The sequence below is a fragment of the Nicotiana tabacum genome, chromosome 23 (assembly GCF_000715075.1).
Source record: "Nicotiana tabacum cultivar K326 chromosome 23, ASM71507v2, whole genome shotgun sequence".
In the NCBI taxonomy this organism is placed as follows: domain Eukaryota; kingdom Viridiplantae; phylum Streptophyta; class Magnoliopsida; order Solanales; family Solanaceae; genus Nicotiana; species Nicotiana tabacum.
This window is the reverse complement of record NC_134102.1, coordinates 135,879,526-135,897,713: the sequence shown is the minus strand read 5'-3', so window position 1 is coordinate 135,897,713 and position 18,188 is coordinate 135,879,526. Positions and strand designations below refer to the sequence as shown.

The 18,188-nt window shown below is 33.9% G+C and overlaps 2 protein-coding genes across 3 annotated transcripts; one reads left to right on the top strand and one right to left on the bottom strand.

Annotated features, from left to right (window-relative positions):
* Positions 1-7,007: 7,007 nt before the first annotated feature.
* Positions 7,008-9,799, top strand: LOC107771358 (phosphoglycerate mutase-like protein AT74H). Of its 2 annotated transcripts, none has more exons than XM_016590724.2 (5): positions 7,008-7,694; positions 8,361-8,480; positions 8,703-8,775; positions 9,267-9,347; positions 9,426-9,799. In XM_016590724.2, exons 1-5 carry the CDS (start codon positions 7,190-7,192, stop codon positions 9,529-9,531), a joined length of 885 nt encoding a protein of 294 aa, XP_016446210.1. In that variant the 5' UTR covers positions 7,008-7,189; the 3' UTR covers positions 9,532-9,799. The 2 variants fall into 2 exon arrangements, with proteins under 2 accessions (XP_016446210.1, XP_016446196.1); XM_016590710.2 differs by having other exon boundaries at positions 8,562-8,775.
* A 451-nt stretch (positions 9,800-10,250) lies between these two features.
* Positions 10,251-13,879, bottom strand: LOC107771375 (BTB/POZ domain-containing protein At1g63850). The gene is made up of 2 exons (XM_016590732.2): positions 12,665-13,879; positions 10,251-11,958 (listed from the first exon to the last, which is right to left on the bottom strand). The coding sequence occupies exons 1-2, from the start codon at positions 13,724-13,726 to the stop codon at positions 11,017-11,019; spliced, it is 2,004 nt and encodes a 667-aa protein (XP_016446218.1). The 5' UTR covers positions 13,727-13,879; the 3' UTR covers positions 10,251-11,016.
* Positions 13,880-18,188: the final 4,309 nt, after the last annotated feature.

The window sequence follows — 18,188 nt, the reverse complement described above, 5'->3', positions numbered from 1 at the left end:
TAAGATTTTAGGTTTTATATAATGACAGATATAAAATATACTCACATAATTAGATAACCTGTTAAAATGGTAATTACACTTATTAAAAACTACAGAAAATTTTGATTTTAATTTTTACTTACCATAAAATATTGAATTTACTTTTCTCTTTGGCTAATAACTACGCCAGGGTACTTGTCGATATTGTTATCACCTTGCTCTCAAAGTCCAAATTCCATAAAAATGAAAATATCTAATCATGTGAAACGTTGACAAAAATTCCTAAAGGAGAAAGGGGAAAGGGAAAATGGGGTTGGAGGAGTTATGTAAGTCAAGTTTTCTTATCCTTTTTCTAGAAAATAATATCTTAGGTAACTTGCAAACAGGGCCGGCTCTAACGGAGTATGGGGTAAGGCAAGTGGCTTAGTTGGGGACCCCATATTTTAAGAATAACATATATATTATAGGTTTATAGGTTTTTTTTTTTTTTTAAAAAAAAAAAAATATATATATATATATATATATAGTACTTTTGTACTTTTTATATAAAAAGAAAGAATTTTTTTATATATATTAATAAAGAAAAGATTAAAATAATAGAAAAATAGTTGTCACTTTAATTTGATTTGACAACTCTACTTTTTACTCTTCTTCCCAAGTAATCCCAATCCAACGTTTCAATTTCATTTCATTCTTCATATTCCAGAAGACATATCTTCTTCATTCCTCTTTATTCATGCTCATCTTCTTAGTTATTTCTATTAGATTTTTTTCTTTCTCCAAAACTCCAACAAGCCAACTAGATATTTTGGAATCAAAGTCTTCAAACCTCTTGAATCAGTCAGTCATTGGGTAATATCATTCTAACTTTCTCTAGTGTTATTTTCATTTGTTATTTATTATTTTATTAATTTTACTTTGTACATATTGTTTATTTTTTAAAAAAAATATAAATATGCATCCGGTTATTCAAAATCATCTTGGCACCAATAGCTAGATTCTAGAAGAATAAATTTTAAATAAAAATATATACTATAACATTCCTATAAATGCTTAGGCCCCATATTAAACTTTCGCCTTAGGCCCCACGTGCGCTTGAGCCGCCCCTGCTTGCAACTTCAAATGCTATACGACATTCAATTCCCACATTATTGGTCTAATTACTCATTAATTTATAATGCTTATAGAAAACAAATACAAGAGATAAATTTATATACATAGCATTATTTTATTGGATCAGAGGATCCAAATTTAATTGGTAGATTAATGCATGATAATATATATATCTTGAAACTACTACTTTCTTAACAAGAAAGAAAGAAGTCTCCGACAGGACTAAGGTCAATGCAAATAACAAATACAAAATCATAAACTATTTAATATAAAAACAAAATTTAAAATTCTTTTCTAAAGAAGTTGTTTAAACTTGCACGAATCCTCATAAAAAATTACTACTAATTTTCCCGTAGACAATCACAAGAAGTTTCTTTGAAATTTTTTCAAGTACTGCCAATTTTAGTCTGATTCGACCATTTTGTTTTATTAGACATTATCTTCAATTTTCAAATACGTGGCCCTCTTCATGTGGGGTTAATATAAAATAAAATAACCATTTTTATATAAGGAAAAATTACATTCTAGGAGTATGGTTTTCAAGTAGTTCAAGAACAGTCTCTTTTCTCTACTACTCCACATCAAGCAAGCCACACTTCTTCCTCTGTATTTTTTTTTAAGAAAAGAACTTGATGCAAGATATGTGTTGTGTAGATAAATTTGTATTATTTAATTATCGATAAGTTATACATATAATTACATTGGTTTCTGATTCTTATATTTAAATTATTCGATTTGATGTAACTGTAGACACCGAAATTTTAACAGATCAAGATAAATCCTAAATTCAAGACGACTCTTGAAATATTAGGAGTCTATTAGGGTTACTTGGTGGCTACTCTACCCAAACCCTAATGCATGCCTATAAATAAGGCCACATATGTCCTTCAAAGATGATCTCACAAATCCTATAGTGCACAAAGAGATCATATATACGATCTCGAAATTTCATAAAAATTCATGGAATATTCATTAGAGATCAAAGACATGTTAAATATGTCTTGCTCAAAGTTCTAGCAACATTCAAGATCCAAATGGAGTGTTGCCATATGCTTCTTGATCATCAAATACATCAAAGAGATGCATATCATCCTACATTCGAGAAATACGCTAGCTAAGGCCTCCGAATTACGGATAACAAATTGGAGGGAAGAATCAAGAGATAAACAGAATTGTAACCTGAAATGTTTATCAATAAAATCCTTTTTTCTTTATAGTTGTTTGTAACTACAGTTTTATTTTTCTGCATAAAACTTATAGCAAACAAATTGGCACGCCCAGTGGGACCAGTTCTGCCATTCATCTCTTCCTCCTGCATATCAAAAACTTCAAGTTTCAAGATTATCTGTTGTGACGGTCGAATACTTCAAGTCTCGTCTTCATGTTTCAGCAAGCCTACACCTCAATAAACCTTGAAGTATGGGACATTTGTAGACACTGAAATTTTAACATATCAAGATAAATCCTAAATTCAAGACGACTCTTGAAATATTAGAAGTCTATTAGGGTTATTTGGTGGCTACTCCACATAAACCCTAATTCATGCCTATAAATAAGGCTACATATATTCTTCAAAGATGATCTCACCAATCCCATAGTGCACAAAGAGATTACATATACGATCTCGAAATTCCATAAAAATTCATGGAATATTCATTAGAGATCAGAGACATATCGAATATGTCTTGCTCAAAGTTCTAGCAACATTCAAGATCCAAATGGAGTGTTGTCATATGCTTCTTGATCATCAAATACATCAAAGAGATGCATACCATCCTACGTTCGAGAAATACGCCGCTAAGGCCCCTGAATTACGGATAACAAATTGGAGGGAAGAATCAAGGGATAAACAGAGTTGTAACCTGCAATGTTTATCAATTAAATCAATTTTTCTTTATAGTTGTTTGTAACTGCAGTTTTATTTTTCTGCATAAAATTTATAGCAAACAGTAACATCTAATGCGACTGAAGATCTAGGACCCTCGGAGCAACGGTAAAGTTGTCTCCGTCTGACATATAGGTCAAGGGTTCGAGCAGTGAAATCAGTCACTGATTTTCGTATCGGGGTAGGCTACTTACATCACACTCCTTATGGTGCAGTCCTTTCTCCACCCCTGCGTGAATGCGGAATATTTCGTGCACCGACATGCCCTTTTCTCTTTTTAATCTAATGAAACTAAATATTTTATAAAGTAATAGTTCAAAACTTCGGTTCTTGCCTAACTACTTCTCTTCCCCATTCACGAAAATTTGGAAAACAGTGTATGTGTTTATAAATTGGCTCTAAGGTAATAGTTCATGAATATAAGATTATACTTGATGTTGAAATACTTATGTCATAATAAAAAGTAGTAGAATTTGTACAAGAAAAATACCAACAAATGAAGGGGCAGCCATACATTGCAATCATTATATGAGGAAGAAGGGACAGAATAAACAGTATAATAAAATAGAGGGACACATTTATTTTAATGTTAAAGGTACATATGCCCTAAGAAGCAAACTGGGGCACTTGACGATTGACTCCAAGTCAACTTATTATACTATATATTATTATTCCCTCAATAATTAAGATTAATTGGGAGATTTCAATGTCTGTCATCCAATGATTGGTACTTTTACCAATAAAACTATCCATGCATAAATGTCATCATATTTTGTCTGAATGTGTCTTAAAGTAATCACTTTCAACAACACAACCGAGAATTTTCCTCCAAATAAAGAAGAAAAAAATTATTTTTTTTAAATAAAAAAAAAAACTCAAGATTATCAACTATCAAGTAATTGTTCTTTGGAAAAAGGCGAATTAATGATTTACTTCCATATCATATTATTCCTTAGCACCCGAATTACGCAACCCTTTCACGAAGCTAAGGAAAAAACAAATATGGGGGAAAAGTGTCAAAAATATCTTTATGTTATATGAGATTAAATTGGGGCAAGTGCACAAATAGTCATTCTCAGTGATGCTATTTAGAGATTAGTCGGTACTTATTTTATCCTGAAAATCTTAACTTTATGATAATTCAAGATATTTTTTTCCCGAAAAAATGAACTAAAAAATTAAAATTCAGGACTCACTAGCTAATTTCTAAATAATAGCCCTTTAGAATGGCTACCTGATGTCAATGATTTAAATATCAGTAAAAGTTTTTCAGTTTACCAAATTGGGCTAGGATCTGTAGAGCCGATAGCAGATAACATAAGCCCATTAGAATAATGTTTCTGTAAGCAAGTCCAATACACTATCTCGTTGAAGGTGAGCAAAGCTTTCTGGGCTATCAAAAGCCCACCCGATTAAATCCTGTCCATGATAGCTGTTTTTCGTGAAAATAGCACGGGCTAATCAATTTTTGGACTGCTAATTAAAAAATAATCAGCATTTATAAAGTCATTAAAAATAGCTAATGTTTTGCTGAAACACGGAAAGTTCCAGCATAATATGCTAGATTAAGGAGCTCTTGCGAATAAACTTACATCATATTATGTTGGAACTCCATCACACGGAAAGTTCCAGCATAACATGCTGGATTATGGAGCTCCTACGTAAAAACTTCTAGCATATTATATTGGAACTCCAGCACATTATGAAATTCCAGCACATTATGTTGGAATCTCATATGTAAAAAATTCGAACTCCAGCATATTATGCTGGAATTTTTCCGAATTTTTAAGGGTGTTTTTGTTCAAATTTTATCTGTACATGAATAAAATAGATAAATTTCAATTACTTTTGAAAATGTGACTATTTTTTAATTACCAGTTGTAAATCTGGCTATTTCTTCTCCCCCTCCCCCCCAAACCAATTTTTCTCGACTATGTGAAGCTCATATTGATAAGAATCTTATTAAAAATTACATCCAATGACCTTGGAAATGGATGATTTCAATTTTTTAAATCCATGGACACACCTTTAAGGCCAAAAGTCAAAAGTGTTTTCCGTGGGAAGCCTCGTGTTGGAGCAATTTACTATAATTCGTCCCCTCCAATAAATTAGTCGACATTTTCACAAATTTTAGAAACATAAGTTCTTATTTCATATTTCTCATTCCTTCCCTTAATTCTAAATTTATTTCTTGGAAGAAAATAAGTTTCTTAAACTGTTTAATCTCGAATTGTATTCCGACGAAAGGAACGGTGAAGTTGAAAACTAATTCTTCAAATTTTTATTGTAGAGTAAATAAATTATACGCACTTTGGTTGAAGCATAGGGACTTACTTCAATTTTGACTCTATCTCCTAGCGATATCCGTATAAAACTATACCGGATCTTTCTTAAAACATAATTTATAATCAGATCTAAACGAAGGGGCAAATAAGGGGCAACACTTGTTAAAGTTGAAGTTTTGCCCATGTGGCAAGCAGGGTCAAAAAATTAAGATCATCCTCTTCCAAGGTCATTCTTGCAAATTACCCAATAAGAACCGTCCATCTAATGTCGAGTTAAAAATGAGTATAATCCCATATACTTATTTCGAGCAGAAAGTAATGAGTTTAATACAAGGTGCAAGTAGTAGCTACAATTCTAAGGATCTGTTTGTCCATAAATATTTTTTTCTTTTTTCATTTTAAAAAAAATGTTTGTCCATGAAGTTTTGTAAGTTTTTGAAGATTTTTTGAAAATGAGTTTTTCAAAATCCAAAATTCAAAATTTTCAGAAAAACTTTTTTCCCTACTCATAAAACTGCAATATGTTTTCAAGTGAAATGCATGTCCAAATATAGTTTCAAATTCCAAATATTATTTTTCAACCTAACTCAAGATACTACTTTTTTTCAAAACTTGTAATTTTTATGTCCAAAGGCCTACTAATCCCACTCTACTTGCGCATTTCACGGAGAATAATGGTTGTAAGTGTAAGTAATATCATTATTCAGATCAATATTATAAGCATTATTGAAAAGAGTTATCCGATTTTCTTACTGATGAAAAATAGTACTGCAGTATCTACCAAATTAATTGAGGTGAAATTCAAAAATAACCAAATTTGTAAGTGATAATTGAAAAATAGCCACAGTTTCAAAAGTAATCAAAATTTAGCCATTTTCATGTAAAGATAAATCTGAACGAAAACACTGTTCAAAATCCGGAAAATATTCCAGCATAATATAGTGAAGTTCCAGTATAATATATTGGACTTCCAGTATAATATATTAGACTTCCAGCATAATATACTGGACTTTCAGTATAATATACTGGTCCAGCATAATATGTTGGAAGTTCATACACATGTGCTCCAATCTCCAGTATATTATGCTGGAACTTTTCGTGTGTTGGAGTTCCAGCGTAATATGTTGTAAGTTCATACACAGGTGCACCAATCTCCGGCATATTATGCTGGAACTTTCCGTGTTGCAACAAAATAGTAGCTATTTTTTAATGACTTTGTAAACGATGACTATTTTTCAATTACCCGTCCAAAAACTGACTAGCCCGTGCTATTTTCATAATTAATTGAGTTGCGTGCATACTTACTTGACACTAACATTTTACAAACGAAAAAAAAAAAAGATCACAAAGAACACGAAAAAGTGGACAGCTGGTCTGTCCTTTAATCAACAACTAAGCTTATGTGACATTGTATTATATGCCAAAAAATTTGGGAAAATCACGCTGTATAGTCGCTATCAAAATAATAGCCGAAAAATATATATTTTTGTATATATATATATATATATATTATGTATGTTATATATAAAACTTATATAAATTTCATTTACTTTTTCGGTTACCGAATAATAATAGTTTTTGACGCGGGTTAAAAGTGATAATATCCAAAAACCTTTTACTAGTACTAACATATATTTCTAAGGCCTCGTCAATGTCACAAGTCCATCCTCCACCGCACAATTTTCCGTCTTGGTGCAGACACTTGCATCATGCTAGATAAGGCAAAAATTGCTTGGCTCTTCTTATTTTCGTAGCACAAACAATAAAAACAAAGCACTCTGAACTCTCACCTCTCTTCATTACACTATGTAGCCACATTTGCATCAAAATTAGCAGGAATATTTTTGAGAAAAATCTTAGATAGCACTACGTACCCAAAAGTTCTAGGAACATACTATGTTTATGTGGTAAAGATCATTTTATCTAAATGAGTAACTTTTTCTCCAAGATTTATTCAACTTCTTTTGGAGTAAATCATCAAAAACTTCACCCAAATTCTAGTACAATACGATGTTGCAATGATGAATATTCTGGAGTGCAACATAAATCTAGAGAACTAAATGGTTGGGTTAGTAGTTTCCCAGAAAAGAACCTAGTATTATCATATCCAGGCATTGTAAAACCACCTAGGCCAAAAAGAATTATTCTTGTACGACATGGACAAAGTGAAGGAAATATAGATGAAAGTGTGTATACAAGAGTAGCTGATCCTAACGTTGGATTGACAGAAAAAGGAGTAGAAGAAGCAGAGGAATGTGGAAGAAAAATGAGGGAAATGATTGAGAAAGATGGTGGAGATGATTGGAAGGTTTATTTCTATGTGTCACCTTATAAAAGAGGTATCGAAACTTTGCGTAATTTGGCTAAGTCATTTGAACGTTCAAGAATTGCTGGTGTTAGAGAAGAGCCTCGGCTAAGAGAGCAAGACTTTGGTATGAACAAGTTTTGTCTATAAATTCTTTTGACTAAGTCTTACTTGCTAAATGTTCCATATTGGTCTAGGAAATGGAATTACGTACTATTGTTTGTTAGGTAATCTGCAACTCATGAGCTAACTTTCAGGGTCGAATTAGGCGTAAAGTTAAATTTTTGACATGTATCAGAGCTAGGTTCTCCATTTCTTGGTTTATACAATGTTGGAACTCTCATGTCACGTTGTTCACGCTCCATATGTCCATCCTTAAGTGTTCGATGGATTAGTTGAGGGAATGCGTTATTGTCTTTTTATATGATCATGAACTAGCTTTTAGGGTTGTTTTTTTAACGTTACTTGGCTTTCCTAGTATGTATTTACTCCCTTTAGTCCAAAATAAGTGTCACTTGTGTTTTGTCGCGCGTACAAAATAAATTTACTAGCATTAATTATAGGAGTAAAAGATTATTTGAATGAATAACCCTTTATATCTCCTCAAATTACTTGTTATCTTTCCTCAGATTTTTAGATCATCTATTGCAGCAAGGATAGATTTGAGAAAATAATAATAATTAATTCGCGTTGTTAGCGTCCTAAAGCGACTCTCATGACAATTGGTTCGGCTAAAATGACACTTATTTTGGATCGGAGGTAGAGTAGCATCTTATGAATTGTGTTTATCTAGGAAATTTCCAGGACAAAGAACAAATGAAGATAGAGAAAGCTGTGCGAGCTCGTTATGGTCGTTTCTTTTATAGGTTTCCTAATGGGGAATCAGCAGCAGATGTGTATGACAGAATCACAGGTAAGTCTGTTTTTTCAAGATTCATTGAGTTTTTTGAGCATTTTGTTTTGTGATGAAATTGTTTGAAAAAGGGAGCTGCAGGGTTCAGAGAAACTCTTAGAAGTGATATTGACATAGGAAGATTTCAACCACCTGGTCAGCAGAGTTCAAATATGAACTTGGTTATAGTTTCTCATGGACTTACTCTAAGAGTTTTCTTGATGAGATGGTATAAATGGACAGTTGATCAATTTGAAGGACTTCATAATATGAGTAATGGGGGCATGATTGTCATGGAAAGAGGCTATGGTGGAAGGTAAACAAACATATTTTCGTTTTATTTTTCTAGTTGTTGTTACTATTTCGTTTGCCGTAGTTCTCTGTCGTAACTGCTGTGATTCTGTTGTATTGACCTGAGGGTATTTCGGAAACAACCTCTCTACCTTCACAAGGTAGGGGTAAGGACTGCGTACCTACTACTTCTCCCCAGACCCTACTTGTGGAAATATACTCGGTATGTTGTTGTTGTTGTTGTTGGTTTTCACCTGGTGTCCGGTACCCACATTGGGACTCGACTAAATCCAAATCCGTGCACGGAAGTCCCACGTTGGGGGAGGGGGAGGGGGAGGGGTAAAGTGCTCCCTAATAAAAGTAACTTCATAACCAAGACTCGAACGTGAGACCCCTAAAAAGGACGAAGGAGTACTTACGACTCTACCACAAAGCTCGGTGGTGCTCTCTCTAGTTTTATGATGAAGTCCAGCTACAACAAAACTAGGAAAATTGAACTAATTTAGACTTGTGCAGGTACTGCTTGTCAGTGCACCATACAAGGGAGGAGTTGCAGAAATTTGGGATGACTGATGAGATGCTAATTGACCAAGAATGGTAACACACTGCTCATGTTTTGTGCTTGGACTTAACTGGGCTTCTTGTTTATCTAACTTTACTGTTTTTCTTATGCAGGCAAAAGATAGCAAAGCCAGGTGAACTGAATTATGATTGCTTGATTACTGGACCATCTTACTTTACTCACTTTGATGATGACGAAGACAAGAATTTTGAGATGTGAGACTATTAAGAAGGGAATGAAATAGGACTCTTGAAAGTAGATGTTGAAGCAAGAGCTGTTGGAAACCACAACCATATTTGATGAAAATGCATCAGCTTTTAAGAGAAGAGTTCGACTTATATACACCGACAGTACAACAGAATTTCACACTCTCAGTGTAGTTTTACCTGCTGTAATCTGTGATTTACCATATTTTGCAGGCTATCAGTTCGGTAAAAAGTTACCTGTAATTGACTGTGATGGTTTAACAATTTTATTTTACATTAAACTGTATGTTGATAACTACTTTATCACCAGCAGTTAACACTTAACACAGCCTATTATACATCTCACAATTTCAAGCACCAGTAGAAATAGTGGAATCAAAAGATAAGACTCATAATTTACTCTTCTTTTTTTTTTTTTCCAAAATCCGAAAGAATAATAGTTACTTGAAATAAAACAGCTAAAGCTAGATGTCCTACAATCCCAGGACAAGGAATCTCTTTCAAGAAAATTGGATACCAGCATATAGTCAGTCAAACAAAAGAAGACATGACTATCTTTCACTAAAGGTGCCAACATAATCAATAACCAGAAGAACAGTCAACAGTCTCTGATAGTACGTAGAAGAACAGCATCATAGAATTAAACTCATTTTTCATGCAAAACAAAATTAGTAATTGGAAAGGAAACATCACGCAACAAGGTAAACTTCAGAAAATTTGGTAAACAAGGGGTGAGAAACAATGGAAATAACATTGAAGAACTTCAGAATTCACACTAGGGAATATCGTGCTACAGTATTCACGCGATGGAAAAACAGTGCATCTAATCAATCCTAAGCAGAGACTGGCTCACAAAGGTGCATGGACATAATGAATTTCATTAGCAACCAGAATTGCGACAACGATAAGTCTTGCTTCCACACTTTGCCAGCAGATGATCTCAAGATATATGAAGATCTAAGACAATAAGCAATTTACCATCTTGCTGCACCCTTGGCACTGATATCACAAAACCAGTAGCAATGTCCCCTTATAAGCAGTGACAATCACCATTATCTCCCAAATTACCTCAACTTCGTTAGCTTGCTCAAATTAGTCATCCATGTCTTGATATACTGAATATATGAATTATCCCAGTAACAGAAATTAGCATTCAGGATGTTGCACAACTTTTAAGTGGGATAACTTTTTGTGAACTTAAAACCACTAATTCAGGAAATTTAGTCATGGACAGGAGAGCTCTACATGGGATTAGAAAGAAACTATATTCATATCACATGACACCTAAACAGAAAAAAAGTGTCTGCTTGCTCCCGGATTAAACCTGGGATCATGATCATCTCCATAAGTTTGACTCTGCAGTATCAAATTGTGCTAATTGCTTCAAAGGAAGAAGGAAAAAAAGTATTGGTATAAGATGAGGGCTACGAAATAGCAAGAGTTGGAACAAGACAATCATAGAGTGGACATGGCCCTTCTTCTCTTCACTGGTTAAGTCTCAAGAGTTCTCAATTGTTGCAGTCATGACACGCATTTGACGAGGCCGTTCAGGCTCGCCATTTCGCCTCCAGAAAGCCCTTCTCCACCAAATCTCAAATCCTCTCTGGATATTCGGGCAGTCATCACCGGAGTTTAAAAACCGATCAAACCAAGACGTTAAAATTTCTTGCTGCAATGCCATTGGTAGGGTCAGAATAGTATTACTGAGGCCATCCTCGATTAAATGCCGGTCAAGACCTCTTGATGCCCTCCTCATCCATCCAAAATCCTCATAGAATGGCAATAACCATGTCTGCAAAAGAGAGCACCTAGCATCCTTGGAAGCGAGTAATTGCCCTTTACCAATTCCAACAAACAGTCTAGCCGTGACCCTACTAACCTCATACCTATGAAGTGCAGGCACCTTAGGATGTGCCGCAGATAATTCAGACTGAGAAGCCCAAGTCCTCAAAAAATCTTCAGCTATCTGTCTATCAATCAAGATATCCAAAATCCAATGCAGATTATCAGCCTGTCGTGCAATCTGACTCACATCCGCCATGCCTGCGTCTGCTACCCGTAAAAAATGATGGCGAAGCAATTGCAGACATGCATTGCAAGCTGAATACAGTGACTCCTTCCTCAAGTCGTTATGAGATGAATTCTCGTGCAACATTTTGGATACTAAGCCCTTCATCTCTCGCCTCGCCTTCTCATCCTTCCCTTCAAGAACCACATGCAATAACTTGAGAAGCACTTCCTCATTCCCATTTGCACTCTCTGTTCCCGATGTAACATCAAGAGATACCCTCCTTAAAACTTCCCCAGCACCTACTCCTTCAAGACGAAGCTCAGACAGTAGTGAAGCTACCTTTTCTTCTTCATCCTCAGCCCAAGGAGCAGCCTCCAAGTACTCCAGGCACGATAACACCCCCGCATCAAACCCAATTGCCGCTGAAACCTATAACACAGTTTGATCAGCCATGGTTAAAATATCGTGGACATTTCTATTTACCAAATATGTGTCTGTGCCTGCATGTGCCTGTGCATAAAGATTAGACTTTATCTCTAAAAAATTTCACTATCCTAAAACAGTGGCATGGAAAATCAACTATCCCTTTGCGAAGCACATTGCAATAAATTTGCAAGCAATACAGTTCAATAACTATTGGACACAAACATATATGCATGGCTAATGAACAAAGACAACAACATTGATAGCTAACTTCTATTCACAGTTCAGAATAGACCAAGCATATATACTTCATATTAACTATTAAGGTCATAATTTATCTAGCTATGTGATTTAACAATAATCAACCACGTCTAAGTCATAAATTAGTTGAGGTCGGTTATATGAATCCTTTGTACCATTCATTTGACTAAGTGATTTTTTTATGTCAGTGGTGTCGGGACAAGCTTCGCACCTCAATTATTCCACCAGGTACTAGCTATCTCCAACAACATAGGTACCGGGTAACTCTGCCCATGAACCTAAAACCGCATGATTCTCTTCCCAATTCATTAACTACTAATCAGTAATCAGTAATCATTTACCACTAAATGATTCAGCCACAATTTATTTCAATAAGAACAGTTTATCAAACGATTCTCATCACTAGGTAATTACACAGCACACAGAGTAAATGTAAATGCATAAGCATTACCTTTAAGATTCCAAGGACTTTAGGAACATCTTCTTTCATGAGTTTTTTCCTCAAATCCTTGCAATACATTAATCTCAAGGTCTCAATATACACTTCAATATCATCACAATCTGCAATCTCAACAATGTAAGGACCCGAATTCCTCTGTTGCTTTACCCATTTCTCAGACAACTTTACAGCAAAAAACCTACTATGGGCCACCAAGATCTGCCTATGAACATTCATAGCAACACTGAAACCATCCTTAGAACTCAATGTTAACTTCACATCACTCGAACCCGAATCATTAAACTGATTCCCCGGGCTCCTACAGGCTAAAAGATCCAAAAGTCGATGTTGCATTAAGGCCTGTTTGTCTTGTGGCATAAGGGAAGTAGAAAGCTTCTGATTTAAGCCCCCATTCGAAATGGGTGTGTTATTGATTGTTGATCTTGGAATACATTCGGGTTCATTTGCCATCATTTCGAAAAGGGTTGGGCTTGAACGAGTCTTGTTGTCCATAGAAGGTGGCGGTGACATAGGGTTTAAAAGCCCAGCTGTGAGTGCAGAGTTGAATTTGCTGAAAGATGATGGAAATGCTTCGTGGGTGTTGTTGTTTGGGATAGGAGTACCTCCTCCACTACCGTAAAAGGTGGCTGTTGTTGTACTGCTGAGAGATTCCATAACTTTAGGAAATGTAGTTGGCGAGTACGGGATCTTGAGATTTGAAGGCGAGGAGGAGGCTGAAATGGGTGGTGGCGGCGGCGAGGATTTAGAAGCAGGACAACACCATGAGTTCTCAGGAGAGACAATAGTAGGTGTATCAAGTTTACGAGTTTCGTTCAGGCATTGTGTCGAACAGGTGGTAGGCGAAAAATCAGAAGAGCTAAAAGACTCCTTACCAGAAGAGGAGGAAGTAGTAATGGTAGTCTCACGGCAACGACGACGTTTGGGTTTAATGTGTTGTGTTTGGAATTTGAGATGTGTAGTAGTTGTTGCCATATAGTGTAATGTAATGACCCTTTCGAAGTGGGCGTGGTGTGGTTCACTTGTTTGTCCTTTAGGGCCTAAAATCCATAGCATTCAAATAGCACATATGGACAAGAAATCAAGAATTAAGTAATAAGAGTAGCGGTTGATACAAGATTTTTTTATATTATATATTTGTTCTTGATTGTGAAGTGAGAAAAAAGACACAGAAAGATAGCAATGAAAGCTTGAAATGAGCATTCAATGGAGATAGAGATGTTGGATAGTGGATTTTAATTAATTTTGTTTAGATACTATGCTTTCTTTATACGTATGGATGACCTCTTTTCATAAGTATTTCATCTCCTTTACGACAAATTGGGACCATATATAGAACCTTTTGTATTAAATTTTAATTGAGCTAAAGCAAATAAGTATCACATGAATACAGCATAATCCATAAAGTTAATATGACAATATAGTGATTATTTTAGTTCAAATTCCAGAAAAAACCGACGATTTCTTCTTGTCTGTTCAAGTCTTGGCAGATAAAGTTACCTGGTATATGTTGCTGGTGTGAGATAATAGGTAGCCCGTAGAACTAGCTAAGCTATCCTGAAACCACGATTATAATTTTAAAAAAAAAAGTATAGTGATTATTTAACCACTATATGTGGTATGTGAAAAATTAGAGTGATAATGTCTTGACAAACAATATGGTGTTAAAAGAGAGAATTGAATTGAGGTAACTTTGTTTTGTTAGATTGGACTATCCGTCAATGGATATGCTAATGGTATTTTCAAGGAGTTAGCTAAAAACTTAAAAAATATCCCCACTTGAATTTATCACTAGTTCCGCTCTTATCCTGATTCTTTGGTGGGTTTTTTGGTTTCTTTCTCTCCACCATCCCCACAAAAATCCACTTTAATTTTTTTTCGTAAAGACAGCTCGACGCACAAAATATTTTATATTCATACAAAAATTAAAAAAGAGTCATATTTCAAGAGATGTGATATAGACAGTCAACTATAATACACATATTAATAATTGTTCTCACGACTTGAATCTAAGACCTATAAATTATACGGAAATGATTTTACCGTTGCTCCAAAACTTCCCCTTCTCCTTTTTATTTTCTTCTAAAAATCAAAAACTAGTCACAGACTTGTGCCATTGTGAATTCTCATTTGCAGTTTGGTTTTGGATTTTGGATTTTGTAAGGCTTGTCGAAAACCATAGAGGCGAGTACAATGATCATTGTTCTTGTCATCACAGGATACATAGGACCACAAATATCATTATCTTAAAAGCATGTTTGTCAATATTTTTCTTGCATACCTAGGTACATTAGTACTAACTATGTGAGCTCTAAATGAGATTTGAATATTTTAAATTCATTTATTTTAAGTTTGTTATAAATAGAATTGTATTTAAGGTAAATGTCTATATTTTAGAGATATTTTAGAGTTTGTTATTTGGTGGCTAAGTCACTTTTTCCCTATAAATGAATTCTATTCCATTGTAATTCATCCTAAATCAATAAGAATCCCCTCTCTATACTTTTCTCTACAATACTATTCTTCTTCTTTTATTATTTTATAACACGTTATCAGTACGAGACTCTAACCAATTGAGTAGAGGGCGGTTGTTTTAATTTGTAGATATACTATTAATTAGTTGTCTAGCGTTTGAGAAATTAAACCCCCGTGGAGAGAAGATATAGGAATTTGCGTGAAACTCTTGGGTGAATACATTAATATTCCTATACTGGGCATCTGTTTCGGTCATTAGGCTTTGGGATACATGCATGGTGCTCAACTTGTACATAATATTGAGCATAACGATTGTCAATTGTTCAATGAACTTCCTTCATGAATAAATTCTGGATTTAATGTAAGTATTTTACCTTATTTTTTTTTTAAATTCTAAAAATTCTATAATTTGATTTTAAATATAAGTTAAGACAATAAAATTTGATTATAACTCTAATAGAGTTTGTGACAAAATATAACCACCTGAATGGTAATTTTTTTATGCCTTGCCATGATCAAATTCATGTATGATTGTGGGCACAAAAAATGGAAACCTGTCCCATTGAATTTGCTTCATTCTAATTTCCTTAAGAGAATGTGATAGCAGTATGTGATAAGTCTCAAAGAACACAAAATTATTACCATGAAGGTATCAATGTGTGGACATGGCAATAGACGAAACTATAATCGCCATCATTGTGGTAATGAGAACAATAAGGTTTCTCAAAATAATCCTTCACTCTGTGAAATTAATGTTTATCATCGATTTAACATGAGATTTCATAAAGCACATATATATATTATGGTCCACTCATGGTGTGAATGTGATAATATATGATTTATGAATATATATTTATTCTTGAAAGAATACAAATGTACTAGTGGTAATGAATATACCACACTCACATCTAGAAGGAGGTTTGAGAGGAAATAAGAAAATAATGTCATTATTATGGCAAGGATGATCATTGGTTACGTACCTATTGTATGCCAATATATTTTGGCAATGTGATTATTAAAGAACAACAGTAATGCAAGAAACATATCTTGCATATAATTTTGATCATGACCATAATGGTATAACTTTCTCTTTGAAAGAGATATTCACCATATAGATGTTGATGAATATGTGATATTACACAATTAATCGAGAACTCTGGAAGAGTCAATTATACTATTTTGGAGAAACATAATTGATTAACAATGAGGTATTGTGTCGTAATAAGTCTCAAAGGAACTTATTGAGTTTCCATAATATTCGCGAAAGCAATTGATTATATTGAGACTGTAAATAAAGGAAAGATTTAATATCTTCTATTACTACAATTTGTAGCGGGGCAATATTTAGGTAAAAAGTTACCTGCTTTATTCTTCAATTTGTACTACACACATAAAAGAATGCCACAATAAAGTAGAAGTTTATTGATATAAAAATCCATATCATAATAAACTTGGATTTTATTGATAATTGCACACGTCAGTTTATCAATAGACCAATTCACATGGGTAAATATTAAAGAACTAGAAATTCTTCACAAATTCTCTTACGTTGCTTGTTCTCATTAATTAATAGACCATCTAAAATTGGGATTGATCCCATAATGCTGGAAATATCAAAGGTGAATATGGGCTCATTTACCTGCCACGTATACCACATAAGATACATCTATGAGATGGTTACATGTGCTATTAACCTGCAACCTGATATTTGTGAGTTAACTTGCTCAATAATTTAATTTAGCATAATTTTCAGATTTTCTATTCAAGACAGTTTATCTTGATAAGTTGGTTTATATCACATGACATAACACTTCATAAAATCTAAGGAGAGGTTCAGGTACCTGAAAATTTGAATGAAGAGATCTCTATGTTATGTCTTTATAAAAAGAATGAGGTTCGAACCGATATAATTCTTCGTCGACTAAATCTATGATAGCACTAAGTATAGATGGGGATCTTAAGTCGGGAGAAATAATTCAAGTAGAATTGATTCCATATGAAAGACATGTAATTTTGGACCTACAGTTCAAACACTTAAAAGTATAAAGTCAGTGATATGTAAAATTATTTTTATCTATCGTATATGTCCGGCATGACATAAAAACTTGATATGCATCTAAAGTTCATTTATATGGCTTATATGACTTGACTTATGACAATCCCTGAAGGATTTAAATCGCTTAAAGCATATACAATTCTTGGTCCTGAAGTACCACATCCTAGGTACAATTTGTGCACATATGTATCTTGTTTATAACTAAAAGCATGATAATGTGATAGCGAGAATTTCTACCTCTATGGAGATATTGAAAAGGCCATTCCACGATATTATATGAAGACATTACATATCTATGAAGAATGATGATTTCAAGGTACAACATATTCATTCAAGTTAATATGACTGATTTGCTTATCAAATCTCTACCAATGATTTTTTGAAGATGGTACACAAGATTGGAATGCATATGCTCTCGGATATGAATTGATGCTCTCATCAGGGGGAATTAATACGCGTTGTACTTTTTTTTCTTATAAAGTTTTGTCCCGCTGGGTTTTCCTTGCAAGGTTTTTAACGAGGCAACCAAAAAGCATAATTCTAAACATGTGTACTCTTTTTCCTTCACTAGAATTTTTTTTCACTGGTTTAATTTTAGTTAAGGTCTTAACGAGATACATTATCTGTTGAATAGACATTCAGGAGGGAGTGTTATAAATAGAATTGTATTTAAGGTGATTGTCTATATTTTAGAGAGATTTTAAGGTTTGTTACTTGGTGGGTAAGTCACTTTTTTCCTATAAATAAAGGGATTCTATTCCATTGTAATTCATCCCAAATCAATAAGAATCTTCTCTCTCTACTTTTCTCTATAATACTCTTCTTTTATTATTTTATTACAAAGTTCATTTAATTTATTAGTTTTAAGTTGTGCTCTTTTAGCCGTCAAACTAATTATAACTTTGATGTCGGGATTGAATAATTTGTATATTGTATTAGGTTCACCTGAAATCACTAGTCATCCTAAACTAAGTCATGATAGTGTTA

Excerpts from the sequence above, each read along its gene's own strand:
- LOC107771375 (XM_016590732.2), bottom strand. The coding sequence starts at position 13,726 with ATGCTATGGATTTTAGGCCCTAAAGGACAAACAAGTGAACCACACCAC. Across the intron at positions 11,959-12,664 it reads AAGTCCTTGGAATCTTAAAG|GTTTCAGCGGCAATTGGGTT; the intron begins GTAATGCTTATG and ends ACTGTGTTATAG.
- LOC107771358 (XM_016590710.2), top strand. The coding sequence starts at position 7,190 with ATGAGTAACTTTTTCTCCAAGATTTATTCAACTTCTTTTGGAGTAAAT. Across the intron at positions 7,695-8,360 it reads GCTAAGAGAGCAAGACTTTG|GAAATTTCCAGGACAAAGAA; the intron begins GTATGAACAAGT and ends GTGTTTATCTAG. Across the intron at positions 8,776-9,266 it reads GAAAGAGGCTATGGTGGAAG|GTACTGCTTGTCAGTGCACC; the intron begins GTAAACAAACAT and ends AGACTTGTGCAG.